At 35.8% G+C, this 15,872-nt stretch overlaps 2 protein-coding genes and 1 pseudogene across 3 annotated transcripts; 1 reads left to right on the top strand and 2 right to left on the bottom strand.

Annotated features, from left to right (window-relative positions):
* Positions 1-2,155: 2,155 nt before the first annotated feature.
* LOC113294577 lies at positions 2,156-3,327 on the bottom strand. The gene is made up of 2 exons (XM_026542968.1): positions 2,932-3,327; positions 2,156-2,713 (listed from the first exon to the last, which is right to left on the bottom strand). Exons 1-2 carry the CDS (start codon positions 3,325-3,327, stop codon positions 2,156-2,158), a joined length of 954 nt encoding a protein of 317 aa, XP_026398753.1.
* Positions 3,328-4,189: 862 nt separating this feature from the next.
* LOC113292614 lies at positions 4,190-7,910 on the top strand (annotated as a pseudogene).
* Positions 7,911-8,462: 552 nt separating this feature from the next.
* On the bottom strand, positions 8,463-14,794 carry LOC113297126. Of its 2 annotated transcripts, XM_026545536.1 has the most exons (10): positions 14,557-14,794; positions 13,880-13,941; positions 13,150-13,255; positions 11,548-11,777; positions 11,213-11,464; positions 11,049-11,125; positions 10,568-10,967; positions 10,084-10,140; positions 9,025-9,089; positions 8,463-8,933 (listed from the first exon to the last, which is right to left on the bottom strand). In XM_026545536.1, the coding sequence occupies exons 2-10, from the start codon at positions 13,922-13,924 to the stop codon at positions 8,867-8,869; spliced, it is 1,299 nt and encodes a 432-aa protein (XP_026401321.1). In that variant the 5' UTR covers positions 13,925-13,941; positions 14,557-14,794; the 3' UTR covers positions 8,463-8,866. The 2 variants fall into 2 exon arrangements, with proteins under 2 accessions (XP_026401321.1, XP_026401322.1); XM_026545537.1 differs by lacking the exon at positions 13,150-13,255.
* Between the last annotated feature and the right edge of the window lie 1,078 nt (positions 14,795-15,872).

The following is a 15,872-nucleotide window of genomic DNA, read 5'->3' on the forward strand; positions in this document are numbered from 1 at the left end:
AATTTGCAAAAGCTTCATCAACATAATAATCAAATGCATCAACAACAAATGCATTTAGATCAAGACAATGCAATAATGTCTATGGACCTTAGTCGATTATCTCCCAACGAAAAAAGATATTATCGACGCAAGCAAAAGGAGATCTTGAAGGGGATGAATATAATAAGCATTGAAGGTTCAAAAGATGACGATGTAATCCATCTCTAGTTGTTTTAGTTTAGTTTTTTAATTTGTAATGTAGGTTTAAATTAAAAGTGTTGTCCTAAATTTGTAGTTAGTATTGTTGTTATCTAAATTTTAAAAGTGTTGTCTAAATTAATTTAAATTGTTCTTTGAATTAATAAAAGGTTTGAATGTGTTGTAACGAAATGATTTTTATATTCAAATTAATAACTTCATTATCACTTCATTAAACTAATGTTCATTAATAACGTACAAAAGAAATTACAACAGATCATTCGATTAAAATTAATAACTTCATTATCACTTCATTAAGCGGGTATCGCTCTTCCCTCGTTTCTTAACGTGGTGCACAATAGGTCTGAATACATTACATGTTATTATTTTTCTTGGTGTGAGATTCAACGATCAATGCCACTTCGATATGATAAAACGGTTCTCCTCTCCAGGCTTTATATGCATCTTGTGCAGCGGACCTGTCCCTTCTGTACCTATGGAAAAACTCATTGTACTTGATGCATAATTTCCTAACATGATGTGTCCTTGAACAAATGTGGGATGGTTCATAATTAAAGCGTGGTTGTTTGCCCGTCGGTCTAACGAAAGGACCCCTTCCAATATTAATCCAAAATACAGTATGATCATTAGGATCTTCTGAAAAATCATCCTTCAGAAGGTAAAAGTTTCTAATCCATTCTGTCTCTTCTTCAACATCCTTTAACCTTGCCCTCGGTTGCATTTGTTCTTGACCTCGTTTCTGTGCCTTGAGCTTTTCTTCGTATTCTGTCGCAGCCGATGATGAATCTTTGGGTTCTTTAGTGGATTTTTGTTTGCTTAATACTTCATCCATCTTATTAATAAATTTGGTAGGTGATGAAGACGTTGTTGCTTTCGTAGTAGCTTGATCTCCTCTTTTGCATATCTCTTTTTCCATTGCAACAATTGATTGGGTGGTTTGCTTGCATCTTCTAAAAATTTCTTCGACTGAGTTGGTAGTTGTTGATTGATTTGCCATTGAATATATGTTTAGGTTTGATTTACACCTCAAAGATTTTACTGCAAAGAATAATGGGTAGATTGATGCTGGAAATAAGAATGGGTTATCTTCCTTATATAAGAATCGTTCCCAACGGCTATATTTCTTGGAACTCGTGTCCAACGGCTCTATTTCTTAGAACTGGTGTCCAACGGCTCTATTTCTTACAAATCGTGTCCAACGGCTATATATTTCTTTTTATCAATATAGAACATTTTTCTAACCAACATAAATCTCAATTCATTCTCAAATATAAACCTCAATCATGTATTCAAACAGTTCGAGTAGAAATGGAAAACAAATAGTATGTGTGGAAGCAAAAGAGGTTTGTCCATGTTATTTCATGGATAATCATAATCTGCTTCAATGCCCATGGCTATATAAAAAATGTCCACAACGAGGTTGCACTGGCACTAGGAAGGTAAAAGAATCGATACCGGAGAAGATAAGGTATTTGGAATGTGAGTACGCTAAATGTATGGGAGAAGCACAATGTTTGGAGGATGCAATGAAAGATGCAATCAAACAAGAAAAAGTTGACGAACTCTGCAAGAACTTCAAACTAAAAGGAAAGGTGGAGTTTGAATGCACTAAGGGGATTCCCTGTGAAACTGAGGGTTGTAATTTCTTTATGGAAATGCACCGGTCAAGTGAAAAGAAAACATATGGAAAACGTTACTGGAAATGCCTTGTCTGTGAAACGGTGGCATGGGCTGAATAAGTGTTGTTACAATTTAGTTTAATCAAGAGTTTGAATATCAATTGATGTAATGTGCTTTTTTATAATTAGTATGTGTTATTGTAAGAGTTTAAATGTGATCAACATGATGTAACGTGCTTCTACAATAAATAATAATACTTATTTTAATATTCATATGATTAACGATTACATTAAGCATGAGGATTTACAGAGAGATATACCCACAAAATCTATTATTATTAAAATTCTTTACTCTTTATCTGATGATTCAGAGGATGAATCTTTACTCTGCCCCAATCCGTATCCCGATGTTCATGCTCGATAATCATGTTGTGTAAAATAAGACAACATTTCATAATAAGGTTCAAGTTAGATTGATGCCAATACTTACATGGAGATCCGAAAATTCTGAATTTACCCTGGAGAACTCCAAAAGCACGCTCGACATCCTTTCTTTTAGCCATTTGATACTTGTTGAATCTCACATAGTCGGGAATGTCCAATGTCTGAGAGAAAGCTTGTACAATTGTAGTCAACTTTGGATAGATACCATCGGCTAAGAAATAACCCATTTTGTAGTGGTGACCATTGATGACATAATTGCATGGAGGTGCTACACCCTTTAGCATGTTATCAAAAAGAGGAGAGTGTGCCAACACATTCAAATCGTTGTTTGATCCAGGCATTCCAAAAAAAATATGCCAAAACCACAAATCGTATGATGCCACCGCCTCTAATACCAAACTACTCTCTTTATCTTTACCCCGGTAAGTTCCTTGCAAAGCTACCGGACAATTCTTCCATGGACATTGCATACAATCAACACTACCAAGCATTCAAAGAAAACCTCGGTCTGCATTCTCTTGTAGGAACCTCTGAACATCTTCAGGAGTGGGTTCACGCAAATATCTTTCTCCAAAAGTCATGCAAACGGTGTGGCAAAATCTTTTTAGATACTTGTATATTTTGGTGGCACCCATACGAGTGTAATCATCAACACTATCAGCTGGCGTACTTTGCATAAACATTTCATCACGACAACTAATTTCATATGCCCCATAGTAACGGTTACATCTGGACGTTGTTGGCATTCTGGATCAACTTCAAGCAATTTTCCTAACAATTTCTCGAATAAGCATTCCCTCATGCCTATAAGTTGTTTGAATTTTCTTGAGGTATAACCAGTTCCAGGCGTAAAATAATCATTCATCATTTTGTCATCATGCCACACTCGATCACGCGTTATTACACTACGTGTCTGTACCTCCCTTGGTACAGGTTGTCTAATAATACGCAATTGTTCATCCAAACATAGTTGTGTAAACACTATCAAAGCTTTCTCTTTTTCATCACTAGAGGAATCCAAATAGATTCCATATTTAACTCTCACATAAGCACGCATTAGACTCATTATGCACCTTTGCAAACAACAAAAACAGTATCAATTTGTGTATACCATACATAAATACAAGTCAATCAATTTTCTACATTGATATTCTAGTTTTCAAACATTTCATTCAACATAAATCAAGAAACACAACAATGAATCATGGATTTTCACTAAATATATGTTTTAATTACATTATTGAATTGCATACTACATAGCTAACTAACCTAATATCTACAATTTCATCAAAATCAAATTAATTTGAAACCCTAACATTAGAATCACTCATCTTAGATGATTTTTTGGATTAAATTCGAAATTGAAGAATGGATTTGTTTCACCTTGGAGTAACGATCAAACCCTTTTAATTTAAGCCATTGAATCGCAATGAATCAATATGAAAATCGAAAGGGAGTAATAGGGGTTTGAAAGGGTTTTGAGAAGATGAAAAACTAGAAAAGAAGAATAAGTGGGAAGCCCGAACTTGCTTCTGTGAGTTAAACCTATAAAACGGCTACTGAGTAACCGTACCGTATAAGGAAGGGATAGCGAGCCCCATAGCAAGGTTGGCTTTCTTGTGCCATCCCTTCCCTACATGAGGGATAGGGAAGGGATGGAGTGCACCATAGTGCTATCTCTAACTAATAGAGTATTCTCAAGCCACTTCTCTGCTAACTGGGCCTAACTAATGATGCTGTCGTTTCCTAGTTTCCGAGTAATTTGGGCAAATTTAGTAATATATGGGGCTGAAATATCAAATCAGAGAGAAGATATAACGGTCTGGGGAGGACGGTCCGCTTTTGTTAGGGTGAAAACATTTTTAGAAAACTAAATGGGTGCAAGTTAGTTAACGTCTCATTTATTTTCACCGATTCGATAAAAAAAACATTCCACATCTCTCTCTCTTCAGCGATCTTGAGGAGTTCGATCAAATCTGTAAAACAAACATCCTGATTAGAATACACCATATATATAAGATGGGTTTGGTTTTTGGGTTTATAATGGGGACTCTAATTGGCATTGCATTGATTGCTGGTTGGTGTCATTTCATGCAGTATCGAAGCTCCAAACGTATTTCTAAGGTAAATTTTAACTCAAATGGCTTTCTTTTTTTTTTATTTGTAATTTTATAAATCATTTGTTCCTTAATTTTAGTCAGTAATTATGGTGTTGCAATTTTTCAATTTGCACTAGTACTAAATGTGCATGTTTGTATTTAGCAATGCCATTGCTAATGTAAATTTTCCATAGTCGGGGAATGTACTGGCTATGCTTCAACAATAGAGGTTAGGCAGAAGGAGTTTACTGCGAGTACTTATGAAAATTCACCTTTTTGCGCTGGCAGATCGTTTGGACTAATTCTTACAGGCAGTTGTGCGCCTTTATAATGGTTGTTATTTCTTACAGGCAGTTGACATTAAGCTTTTGAGTTCTCTTGGTAGAGAAGATTTAAGAAAAATCTGTGGTGATACTTTTCCTGCATGGATATCCTTCCCCGCATTCGAACAGGTTAATGTCATTTTTTTTTCTTACTGACTTTGCTTTCGGGATCAGTCTACTTTTCATGCTATATCTGAAGTGGTCTTAAATCCATTAAAGTCATTTGTTAACTTACGATTGGCTTAACAATCTTCGTTGATTTTCTCTGAGTTCTTAGTCTTTTGCTGTGTTGATTTTTTTTCCAGGTGAAATGGATGAACAAGCTACTGGGAAAAATATGGCCTTATGTTGCGGAAGTATGTTGCTTAATGTGTTTCCCATTATACACATACCTGATATGAACATTGCCTTAAAAATTTATCTTTTTATGTACTGTGATTTTGAGCTTAATAACTATACCAGGAATTTTGACCTGTTTTAATGTAAGTGTTATTCAGGCAGCAACACTGGTCATTAGAGAATCAGTTGAACTACTACTGGAAGAGTATCGACCTCCTGGAATAACTTCACTGAAATTTAGCAAACTTACTCTTGGAAATGTCGCACCCAAGATTGAAGGTATTGTTTCAGTCGAACCTTTAATTTAATCTAAAGCAAAGGTTAGGATTTTTAGGCACCATTATGATACCTCTGAAATACATCCATTATACAGAGAACTCGAATATAGCTAGGCCTAATCATTTTGGAATTTAGTTTTTTCAATGTAAAGAGTTAGCAAATTCAGCTGTCAGATTCACAGTAGATTGTATGTTTTCTGTTTTTATTCCTTTTACCCAAACTGAATGATTGAATTCAAATGTTGCAGGCATTCGTGTTCAAAGCCTTAAGAAAGGTCAAATCACTATGGACATTGACTTCCGCTGGGGTGGTGATCCAAATATCATTCTCGCTGTGGAAGCCGCACTTGTTGCTTCAATACCCATTCAAGTTGGTGAATCAAGTACCTTCAATATTTAGTTAATATTTAGATCTACATTTAAGAATTTAATGCTCTTCTGATTTACTCTTTCAGTATGGTGGCCAGTGCATTCATTCACTATTTTATTGTTCTCTCTTATAACTGCTGCTTTGGCAATTTTGATTATTGTATCGGTTGCAGTTTAAGGATCTCCAAATCTTCACTGTAATTCGAGTTATTTTTCAACTATCTGAAGAGATTCCCTGCATTTCTGCTTTTGTTGTTGCTCTACTTGCTGAGGTAATGTTATGCCTCGCACCATAAGACTCACGCTTAAAAGTATTCTCAGTTATTCAGATGGCTCTTTTGGTCTATTATTTGGAAAACTGTTCAACCTTGCACGCAAAAACATTTATACGACTATATACCTTTGAAGCACTTACAATAACTTGACTTACCAACAATAATGTATGCTCAAACAGCCGAAACCTAGAATTGATTATACGTTAAAAGCCGTGGGAGGAAGCGTAACAGCACTGCCTGGAATTTCTGATATGATCGACGTACGTCTCTTCCTCCCTCTCTTTCATATTCATGCTTCCGTTAATTTAAAATTCGCCTCCATGGGATGCTTACTGAGATACTAACCTTAAGTGAAACTAATAAATTTACTGATCCTGCTTCATGTTCTTGTGATAGGATACTGTCAACTCAATCATCACGGATATGCTGCAGTGGCCCCATAGGATTGTTGTCCCACTAGGTGGAGTAGATGTAGATGTAAGGTAATATTTATTAGTTCCTTCCCCTCTATTTTTTGTCGAAAGTGAACTGTTGAGGTTAACATGAATATTGCATTGCCCCTGAACTTGCTTGGGTTGGTTTTTGATTGTCTACTGAATTCAGGACTTCCTTATCAAATTATCACTCTTAAATTCTAATTTTGCAGTGAGTTAGAGCTAAAACCACAAGGAAAGCTTTCGGTGACTGTAATCAAGGCAAATGACTTGAAGAATGCAGAAATGATTGGAAAATCAGATCCTTATGCTGCTATATTTATTCGGCCTATTTTCAGATATAAAACAAAGACAATTGACAACAACCTCAATCCTGTCTGGAATCAATCATTTGAGCTCATCGCCGAAGACAAGGAAACACAATCACTTATTATTGAGGTTTTGATATATACCCTCAAGTTGCATCCCATTTTTATTGATAGTTATGAGCTGCTGTGCTTCTAGTTCCCATTCCTTTGATCAAACTTGTCCTTAAGATAGATATATAGAGTACTCAACCAATTTATGCACAGCTCGCGCGTATTTGATGACAGGTTTTTGATGAGGATGTAGGACAAGATCAACGACTGGGTATAGCGAAATTACCTCTAGTTGATTTAGAACCTGAAACTTCTAAAGAGATTTCTGTCAGACTATTGCCAGCACTTGACATGCTGAAGATCAAAGATAAAAAAAGATAGAGGAACTATAACGCTCAAGGTAATTCATTTTTGTTCTGAACTTTGTGGTTCGCTATATACCGAGGACACAGCACCTGAAATTTTATTTGTCAGGACAAAATCAGATTTCAGGCCCTCTGGTCTTTTTCTGTCATTTCTTCTCTCGATTTTCTTTTATCTCTCATTTCTGGAGTTCAAGGTATTATTGAGGTGAGCAAGACTTGCAGCGCAATTTTATTGTTATTTTTTGCTACAGATTTTTTATCATGAATTTAACAAGGAGGAACAGTTGGCTGCACTAGAAGAAGAGAAAAAAACATTAGAAGATAGGAAAAAACTGAAAGATCAAGGAATAATGGGGAGTACAATGGATGCAATAGATGGAACAGCGTCATTGGTTGGATCGGGAATTGGAATGGTGGGAAGCGGAGTTGGAGCTGGAGTTGGGATGGTAGGAAGCGGAGTTGGAGCTGGAGTTGGGATGGTAGGAAGTGGAATCGGTGCAGGAGCTGGATTAGTTGGGAGTGGGATTGGAGCCGGAGCTGGTGCAGTTGGAAGCGGGATTGGAGCTGGTGCTGGATCCGTTGCAAGTGGAATTGGCGCTGTTGGTAGTGGATTTAGCAAAGCAGGGAAGTTTGTAGGAAAAAGTATAATACCTGGACAATCAAGTGCTTCCAAAAGGGTTACTGGAAGTAATATTCAGCAAGTTCCTTCTACTACTACTACGCAAGAACAAGAAGGTCCAAAGCAAGCTTAATAATATTTGTTATTCGACCGGTATACACTAATCAAGAACGATGTCTTTGGCAAGTTCCATGTGAGGAAGTGATTTTTCTTGACAACAGTAATCCTCTTCAATAATTTTGATGTTCTAGAATAGAAGAAAGATCATTGTGAGTTGCATGTTTATCAATTATCATTGTTGATTTTGACAGTTCTTTTTACCGAGTGATTCATAAAGCAAAAATATCTGTAGCTTTTAAAGTTTAAACCAACCACGGGTTTGACTGAGGGAGCTTATACTTCTGCCCAGCGCCGCAGGTTCATTACTACACTATTCCTTAGACCTAGCAATAGATAAAGGAGCTTATAGGCTATTTTGTAGAAACATAATCTGTACAAAGCAAATTTGTGCACCCCCTCAAAACCGGGGTGCACATTCCCAATCTTTCTGTAGGATGTTTTCTCTCTACTCATGAATTGCCACACAGAAATATTGCTGCAGAAATATAATACAGTTTTAGCAGTCACTTGGTGAACTTAAATTACAAAAATGCATCATATGATTTCCACTATTTAATTCACGAAGTTGAGATGTAAAGCCCAACATCAACAAAGTATCATTTAAATAATCAGATTTCCCGGTTCATAATCAACTAAAACATCATTATAATTGAGCTAAACTGCTTAGAGTGATGAGATAACAAAGACACATTTACAGTTTAAATAGCCTACACAATATGAGTATGTACATATTAATTTTCACTTATTTTGTTCTAAAGAAAGCTAAATATTGGATTTTACAGTTCAACAACCTCTTATACCTCTCTGACAACGGTAATTTCTCAGGAAGTACTAGTAAGGCAAGGCCAGGGACAGAGTTGCCAATCCCAGGATTGGTTAATTCATGACAAACTGCATACAGTTAAATCTTACGAATATACTTTACTAAATTGTAAATCCTTGGAGGAAATGAGAAGCTATATTTATATGCACTATTAAACTAGAATAGACAAAAGCATGGCATCACGCTGGAGAACAGGTACAGGTCATTTGGGTGACGGGTAATGGCTCCTCTTTTGAGAGTGGTACAGGTCACCCAGGTGATGTGAGTATCTGCAAATAATTTAATTTTCCCTCAGATATTAGCACTACGCTTTATGCTTAAGAAGAAAGTGAAAGCAATATGTGATGTGTGCTGACTCACCGATCTTCTAAGCTTTTCTCTCTACTTGTCGGTGGCTCGTGTATACTCCAAGATGGTTCTGCTACCTGTCAAAGAATTAGCGAGGGAGTAAGTGTTGAAAAGTGTCTTTGAGCATCTTATAATTCAACCAAGTACAAGTCTACAATCTATGATTTTTAAGTAAAAATTTCTCCACTTCACTGAGGTTTCAAATATTATAAAATTTGAAAATTCAGAGTGAAACCATTCCTAGAATGAATTATCAAATCTTTATGCAAAATTTCAATTGAAGTTTCAAGGCCTCAATGGCTCTTAGATGTTCTCTGCAACTCAATTGCAACCTTCGCATATGAGTTCAAGGAATCCAACTTAAGGATTCACTCACGTTCTGCATGCGAGTGTCAATCCTGGATCAGTTAGTGATCTTAACTGGGGGCACTCTAACACTCGCCTTGCTACTCTTGCTCCTATATCACTACTTCACGAATTAACCATAATGCTCCTTCAGAACCAAACTGTATCCATTAACAGGTCTTTGCTTCTCTAGAAATCGTAAACAAGACAAAATTCTGTCAACCTCCTTCCTCTTTCTCTTCGACTTGTTTATACATCCCCTTGAATATACACAGTATATCCTTCTCTTACAATATTTCTTAACCACGCAACGTAAGCTCCAAATGCTGATCATAGTGTAGTGTGAAAGACATTACTAGAATCACGTCAGTAAGAATATATATGGAGTCACTCCATCTTGATTGTAGGCAGTCTCGTATGCCTAACTTTTTTTTAAACTAGTAACTCTTGATTCAAATTTAAAATCCGCTGTTTCAATAGAAATAAGGTAAATTTAATGATCATACACTACATTCCATTAAATGTGTCCTACGTCAGAGTCTGGGTTAAAAGAGTATGCATCATGAAAGAGTGTCATAAAAATAAACTCATTTTAGCATAGGAATTCCCTTAAAAAATCATAGGCAAGACCTGGTTTGGCAGTTGAAATCATAATCATATGCAACAGCATCAAGACAGCACAAGCTTAATGCAATAAAATTATCAAGGATCATAAACACCACTCACTGATTGGTTAGGTCGCCGATTCCTTCTTCCAAGGACTTGTATGTACTCTTCATATGTCTGAGAATATAATAAAATCAAAGAATCAATTTTATAATGAAAACTGTAAACAGTCAAATAATGAAAGAAAACAATCAACATTGACAATGTTAGCATCCATATGGGTTCATAAATTATAAGAGGAAGGAATATGTTTATTCTTTAATGTACATTTTGATGCAAAAACATGCATGTTTCAAAGATAGTACACAAGTGTGCTTTTCGAGACAAAGAAACACGGCAAACAGACTCGTACTCGATATATACATACTGCACTTTCTTCTCATAGCATTAGAGTTACTGGAAGTCAACAGTTAATATGTTATCCATGTCAAATAGTGTGATGAGGTATCAGAATCCTATTCTGTTAACAGGTTTTAAATTTCTACAAAACGTTCTTCGCTTTATACCAAGGTATGGCTTTATAATGGAGATAGCATTGCCATACCATTTCAAGAAAATCATCCTCTGATAGCAAATCACCAAAGGCGCTGTTCTTGGACGATAGATTCCATTTATCAGGTAGAAAGAATGGATCCATGTTACGATGTAAATTAGTTGAACTTCCATGGGCTTGAGAATGCATCATGCCCAAAACTTTTGAAGCATCAAAGTTGTAACCTAAGTTATCCAGAGGCAATCTTCTAGGAGATCTACCATGCGCAACATGAAAACGGCTTGATTCAGCTAGCGTGACTTGTTGATATAATGAGGAAGGATGAAGCACAGTTGTTCTGGTCAATCGCATAGGTGATGGAGGAAGATTACCCATATATCTTTCATTTGGCGAACAAACTGGAGAGCTAATACAAGACCTTTTAAGGACTTCATCACCAGAAAATGTATTCCTGCATTGAAAGATACTAGGGTTTGTAGTAGACAACACACAGAAACAACCTAACCGCTAACGAACTGTGTTGTATGAGTACCTCATCAGCCTTCCATCGACATCCAGACTTTCATCGATAAGCCTGCAAAGAGCTTCCCCGATGTCTGGAGTTAACTCCTGGAAAACAGAAGTGACTAATGATCATGCTCATACTTCGCACTCATCAATGTACAAACAGAAAAGGCACTAAACAGTCAAGAGCACCTGGCAGTCTCTACTGATTTTGACGGGTTTGTAATCATTTAATGGATTCTTAAGATGAAGAGTCTTTTGGAAAGGCAGATTCTGCAATTGCAACCATTTAACTTTGAAAGTGCGACCCCAAGGTATAGTTCCGCCAGATGCTTCAGACCAGACATTTTCACGCCTCCAACCTATAGAAGACATCATTTGGGCATACCCTTGAAAGAAACCACTCATGTTGACACTAAATATGAGGATTACTCTACCAGAATTCTGCAAAGACGTGTAAGATGCTCTAAGAATCATCCCAAAAATAGGAATACAAAAAATCCTCCTTAGACTAGCTGGGATCTTACATCAAAAGCTTCCTCCAATATTGGTTCATTCATTACTTGAGTAGCCCAAATTCCTCTCTCAAGTGAAAGTTGAATATTTTGGTGGTTCAGACTTTTAATGATAAAATATCTTGTTCTAAACAATCTATTAGGTTTTACTGCACCCAACTTCCCCACACTTGTTCGAGTTTCCATTTCTTTTCCTGCTTTTAAGAGATAAGGGTCCTCGTGTTCTTTAGAGCTTGAGCTTCCTGAAAGTACAACACTAGCACTGTATTACATTTAAAAGGCCTATAATGCATCGCATACTCCAAATAAGGGGAAGCATTAGCATCAGCATTACACAAACCTTCGTGCACAATATATAATACAAGTAGTAAACAAACCATCAATGCATGACGAACACCAACCCGTGGTGTACTGTTTCAGTAGCATTAATGCGTGGATGTATGAAGTGATGAAAACCTCAAATTCAAGTTAGATGTAAAGTAAGATAAATACTCCAGATATCTAGGTTTATCGAAGTTTTGAAAGTTACTACAACTCTACAAGGCCTAACGACTGTATGCTTGGTTGAATATATTCATTATTAAAGCAGTGCGAGAAATGGTGTATTCCTGCAGACAGTGCGATCATTCTCGTCACTGTCAAGAATCACCTAGCACCCACTACATATGTTGAAGAAATCTTAGTTACAGGCGATGAACCAACTTACGCTTAACAAAAGGCGATAAAATAAAAACTGAAGCCAAGATAAAGCAAGCCTGATTTCCAAGCTAATTTTTACACTGGAGTGCAAGTAAGTTTAAATCTAGTTATGGCAATAAGGGACTCAAGTAGAACCACCATTTGAGAGATTAACATTCTTTCTTTATCTGCGTATCTCACTATTCAGTGATGTTAAGGAAAGATTTATTTCTAAGTCTCACCCAGATGTAGCATATGCATCAGGTGTGATAAATTGGTTTACATACTCACCATGCGCTTGTCGTTCAAATACAGTTTATCAGATTCTCTCTTATTTCAACAGTGACTAGTGAGATTTGTGGGTTCTCCAACAAAAACACTTGCTTACATAAGGATGGGGTCCATGCATAAATGTTGACTGGGTTAGACCTATTAGTAATTGTCATTTACATCTCTAGGTCGCGAAACTGCAGTTAGTGCTGCTATAATTACTCTTTCATTCTAAATACATTGGTGCTAATTAAGTTTACTTGGTCGAACACAGACAGTTTGTTGATCTCAGTGAGTGCAAGAATAGAGTTTCATGCAAGTGGTTTCCTAAGGCCGTCGAAGAACATTCTTTGTAATATATTCTTTTTCATTTGAGCACAATGAACATTGTGCGTAATATAAGGGCATGGATGTTCTTTTATATTACCTACTACTTACACAATCAAAGAACATACTTGGTTTCTAACCTTTTATGATTTACATTCTAACCTTTTATGATTCACATGGATGTTCTTTTATGTCTTCCATTCTAACCTTTCTTTTCCCCATTACGTTCTAGGATTTACATTTTATGATCTAACTAAATTGACTGAAGGATCCATTTCACAAACTATAGCAGCAGCTTGACAGAATAAGAAACAATATAGGGTTTAATTCATTTATTACCTTCATTATCACATTTTTGAACGACATATTTGCATTCAGTGAGGGGTGAATTGACCATGGATGCATTCCCGTTGGCAGCATTAGTTGATAAATCTTCAATAACATCCTACACAGATTTGTAAAAACTAAAAGAGATAAAACCAGTCTGGACTGGTAAATACTTTAAGTTACAAAAACATGGTAAGGGCCAATACATGATTATCTATTAAATGGAAATAGGGAACAAACTTAAATCTAGAACTCATATGGAAATCCAGACAAGTAATAAGAGAAGACATCAACGACAACATGCACCAACTAAGGAACAGAAAGATCAAAGAGAGCAAAATATCTATGGAACTCATGATTCCAAGACAAAATTTGCAAGGAGGATGTTTGTCACACATGACAACAACAAGAACATTAGGAAGAGTGCAAAACTAATTTAAGCGCAAACACACGAGCTTTTTAACCCAATTAAACAAGTTGCTACAACACATTCCTTAACTTACAAAGTAGTAATTAATAAGAAGAGAAGACATTAAGTAGTATCCATATCACTTAACTATCTCAAACAAAGAGCAATTGTAATCTAACTGCATACACTACACGCGAACAATAAAAAAGGAATGTGAGAGAACAAGTAACTTGGGGGGTAAGAGGTTGTAACTGTAACATGCATTCTTACATGCAAGTAGCAGGAATGAAACATAGAATACCAACCTAAGTCTACATTTGAAAGGAAATGTACCTTATCATCAGATCTCTCTGAGATGATTCTTCCCGGTGAAACCATCTTCTCGTAAGTTGCAACTGAATTTAAAAAAATATATATTTTTGTCAAAAATGTAGCTAAATGAGACCCCTTCATCAACTAAATACACTAAACCTTATACTTCTATGATCAGTTTTAATAATTATTATAAAATGATACTGGTTTGCAAATTATTCCATAACTATCCACCAAACCAACTTCAAAATATTAAATGAAGAAACGCATAGATATTACAACCGTGAATAGATTAACTTGGAGTAAACTAATTAAGACAAAGCATAAAAACAAAGCATTATATAAATTACAGAACAATTTATTTTGATGTACTGTAAAATTTCACATTCTTTGTGTCCAACCTTTGACAAGCCTAGGGATCATAGACTTGACTATCCACTACCGTAATCAGCGACGTCATAAATCGACAGGGATTCCAAGTTAAATATTGGAAGACTAGGTACTATAAACGACTAAAGTAGTGAAAAAATTTACCGGAAAGAAATTTGACAAAACCCTAATTAACCCTTTCAGATATGAGTTTGAGAGATAAAAAAAACCTACCAATTATTTTCGCTAATTTATTGTTTCCGAGACTATTATTAATACAAAATCTATGACGAAGTAAAAACACAGAAACACATAAACAAGGAATGTACCTTAGAAAGGGAGGATACAGAAGAGACCGAGTAGATTTTGTCTGTGTAAAAATGAAATTATGTCTGAAATTTGCCCTAGTTTTTTTTTTCTTTTTTTTTTTCCCTTTACTGTGGGTAATGTATCTGATAATTGATAAACCTCTCTCTCACATTTACCAAGAACGTACAAGAAGTGGGTGGTTTTGTAAGTAGAAATTCACATTTATTACCTATTATTATAAGCTTTTGCTCCGAGGACCCTTTATTATGCAAAGTTTGGTCGATGCTGCAAATATAAAAACATTCTTACGATTAGGACCAGTGATGATGAAGAATTTCGCCATCAGCACACCTATCCGATTTTTGATTTTTTTCACCAAATATTTCATTATTAACAATTTATATTTGTGATTTTTTAAACGGTCCGCGAGTTATAACCTCAAAGGTGTTACTATCCATCCACAAAAAACTCATCAAAACAAAAGTAACACAAAAACTCCAAAGAGTTTGATGAAACTAAATTTGAAATTTGGAGTTTTTTGTATCAATTTTGTTTAAGATGGAGTCTTAATGGATCCCAATATTTGAATGGGGTTTTTGTACCACAAATTTGGTCACCTTGGGTTTTTATGACTAGTTTTGTTTTTTAAATTAATAATTTATATTTGTGATTCTTAAATATTGGGAATTCAATTTTAATTAGAGTGAGTTAATTTGATATTTTTATTTTCTTTGTCAAGTAGTTAAAGACCGGCTCCACAGCTACGCATAGTAAGAATATCATCCCTCGTTACATAACTATAACTAGATGATTGCTGCCATGGTGGGACGGCCGATCCAAGAAATCGACGTGAAAGTATTATTTTTCCTGACACGGCGTGAAAGTATCATTTTTCCTGACACTGCGCGAAAGTATCGTTTTTCCTGATACGGGGTGAAAGTATCACTTTTCCTGAAACGAAAAATTAGACAATGCATATACCAAAATATGACTACATAATGTGTTATGCCTTGTGGTGGTTTGATTTTCGAAAATTGTGCCTAAAGTGAAAGTATCACTTTTCTTGAGACGGAGGGAGTACATCGTTTTATTAGTTGCAACGGACAATATGTTGATGCATAAACCAAAATATCCTCGCATTTTTAGGGGTGACCCCGAAAGAATTAGGGCGACTAATACGACAAAAAAAAGGTCACCCAAACCCAAAATGCAGCCACCCCTTATCCCCGATTTTTTGAAATGGCTAATATGCCCTTCATAATCGGTAGATATATAGGATAAATGGGTAGTTCACTTATGCAATCGGTAGAAATTAGTATAATCGATAGTTAATGTG

This window comes from Papaver somniferum, chromosome 7, assembly GCF_003573695.1.
Source record: "Papaver somniferum cultivar HN1 chromosome 7, ASM357369v1, whole genome shotgun sequence".
NCBI lineage: Eukaryota > Viridiplantae > Streptophyta > Magnoliopsida > Ranunculales > Papaveraceae > Papaver > Papaver somniferum.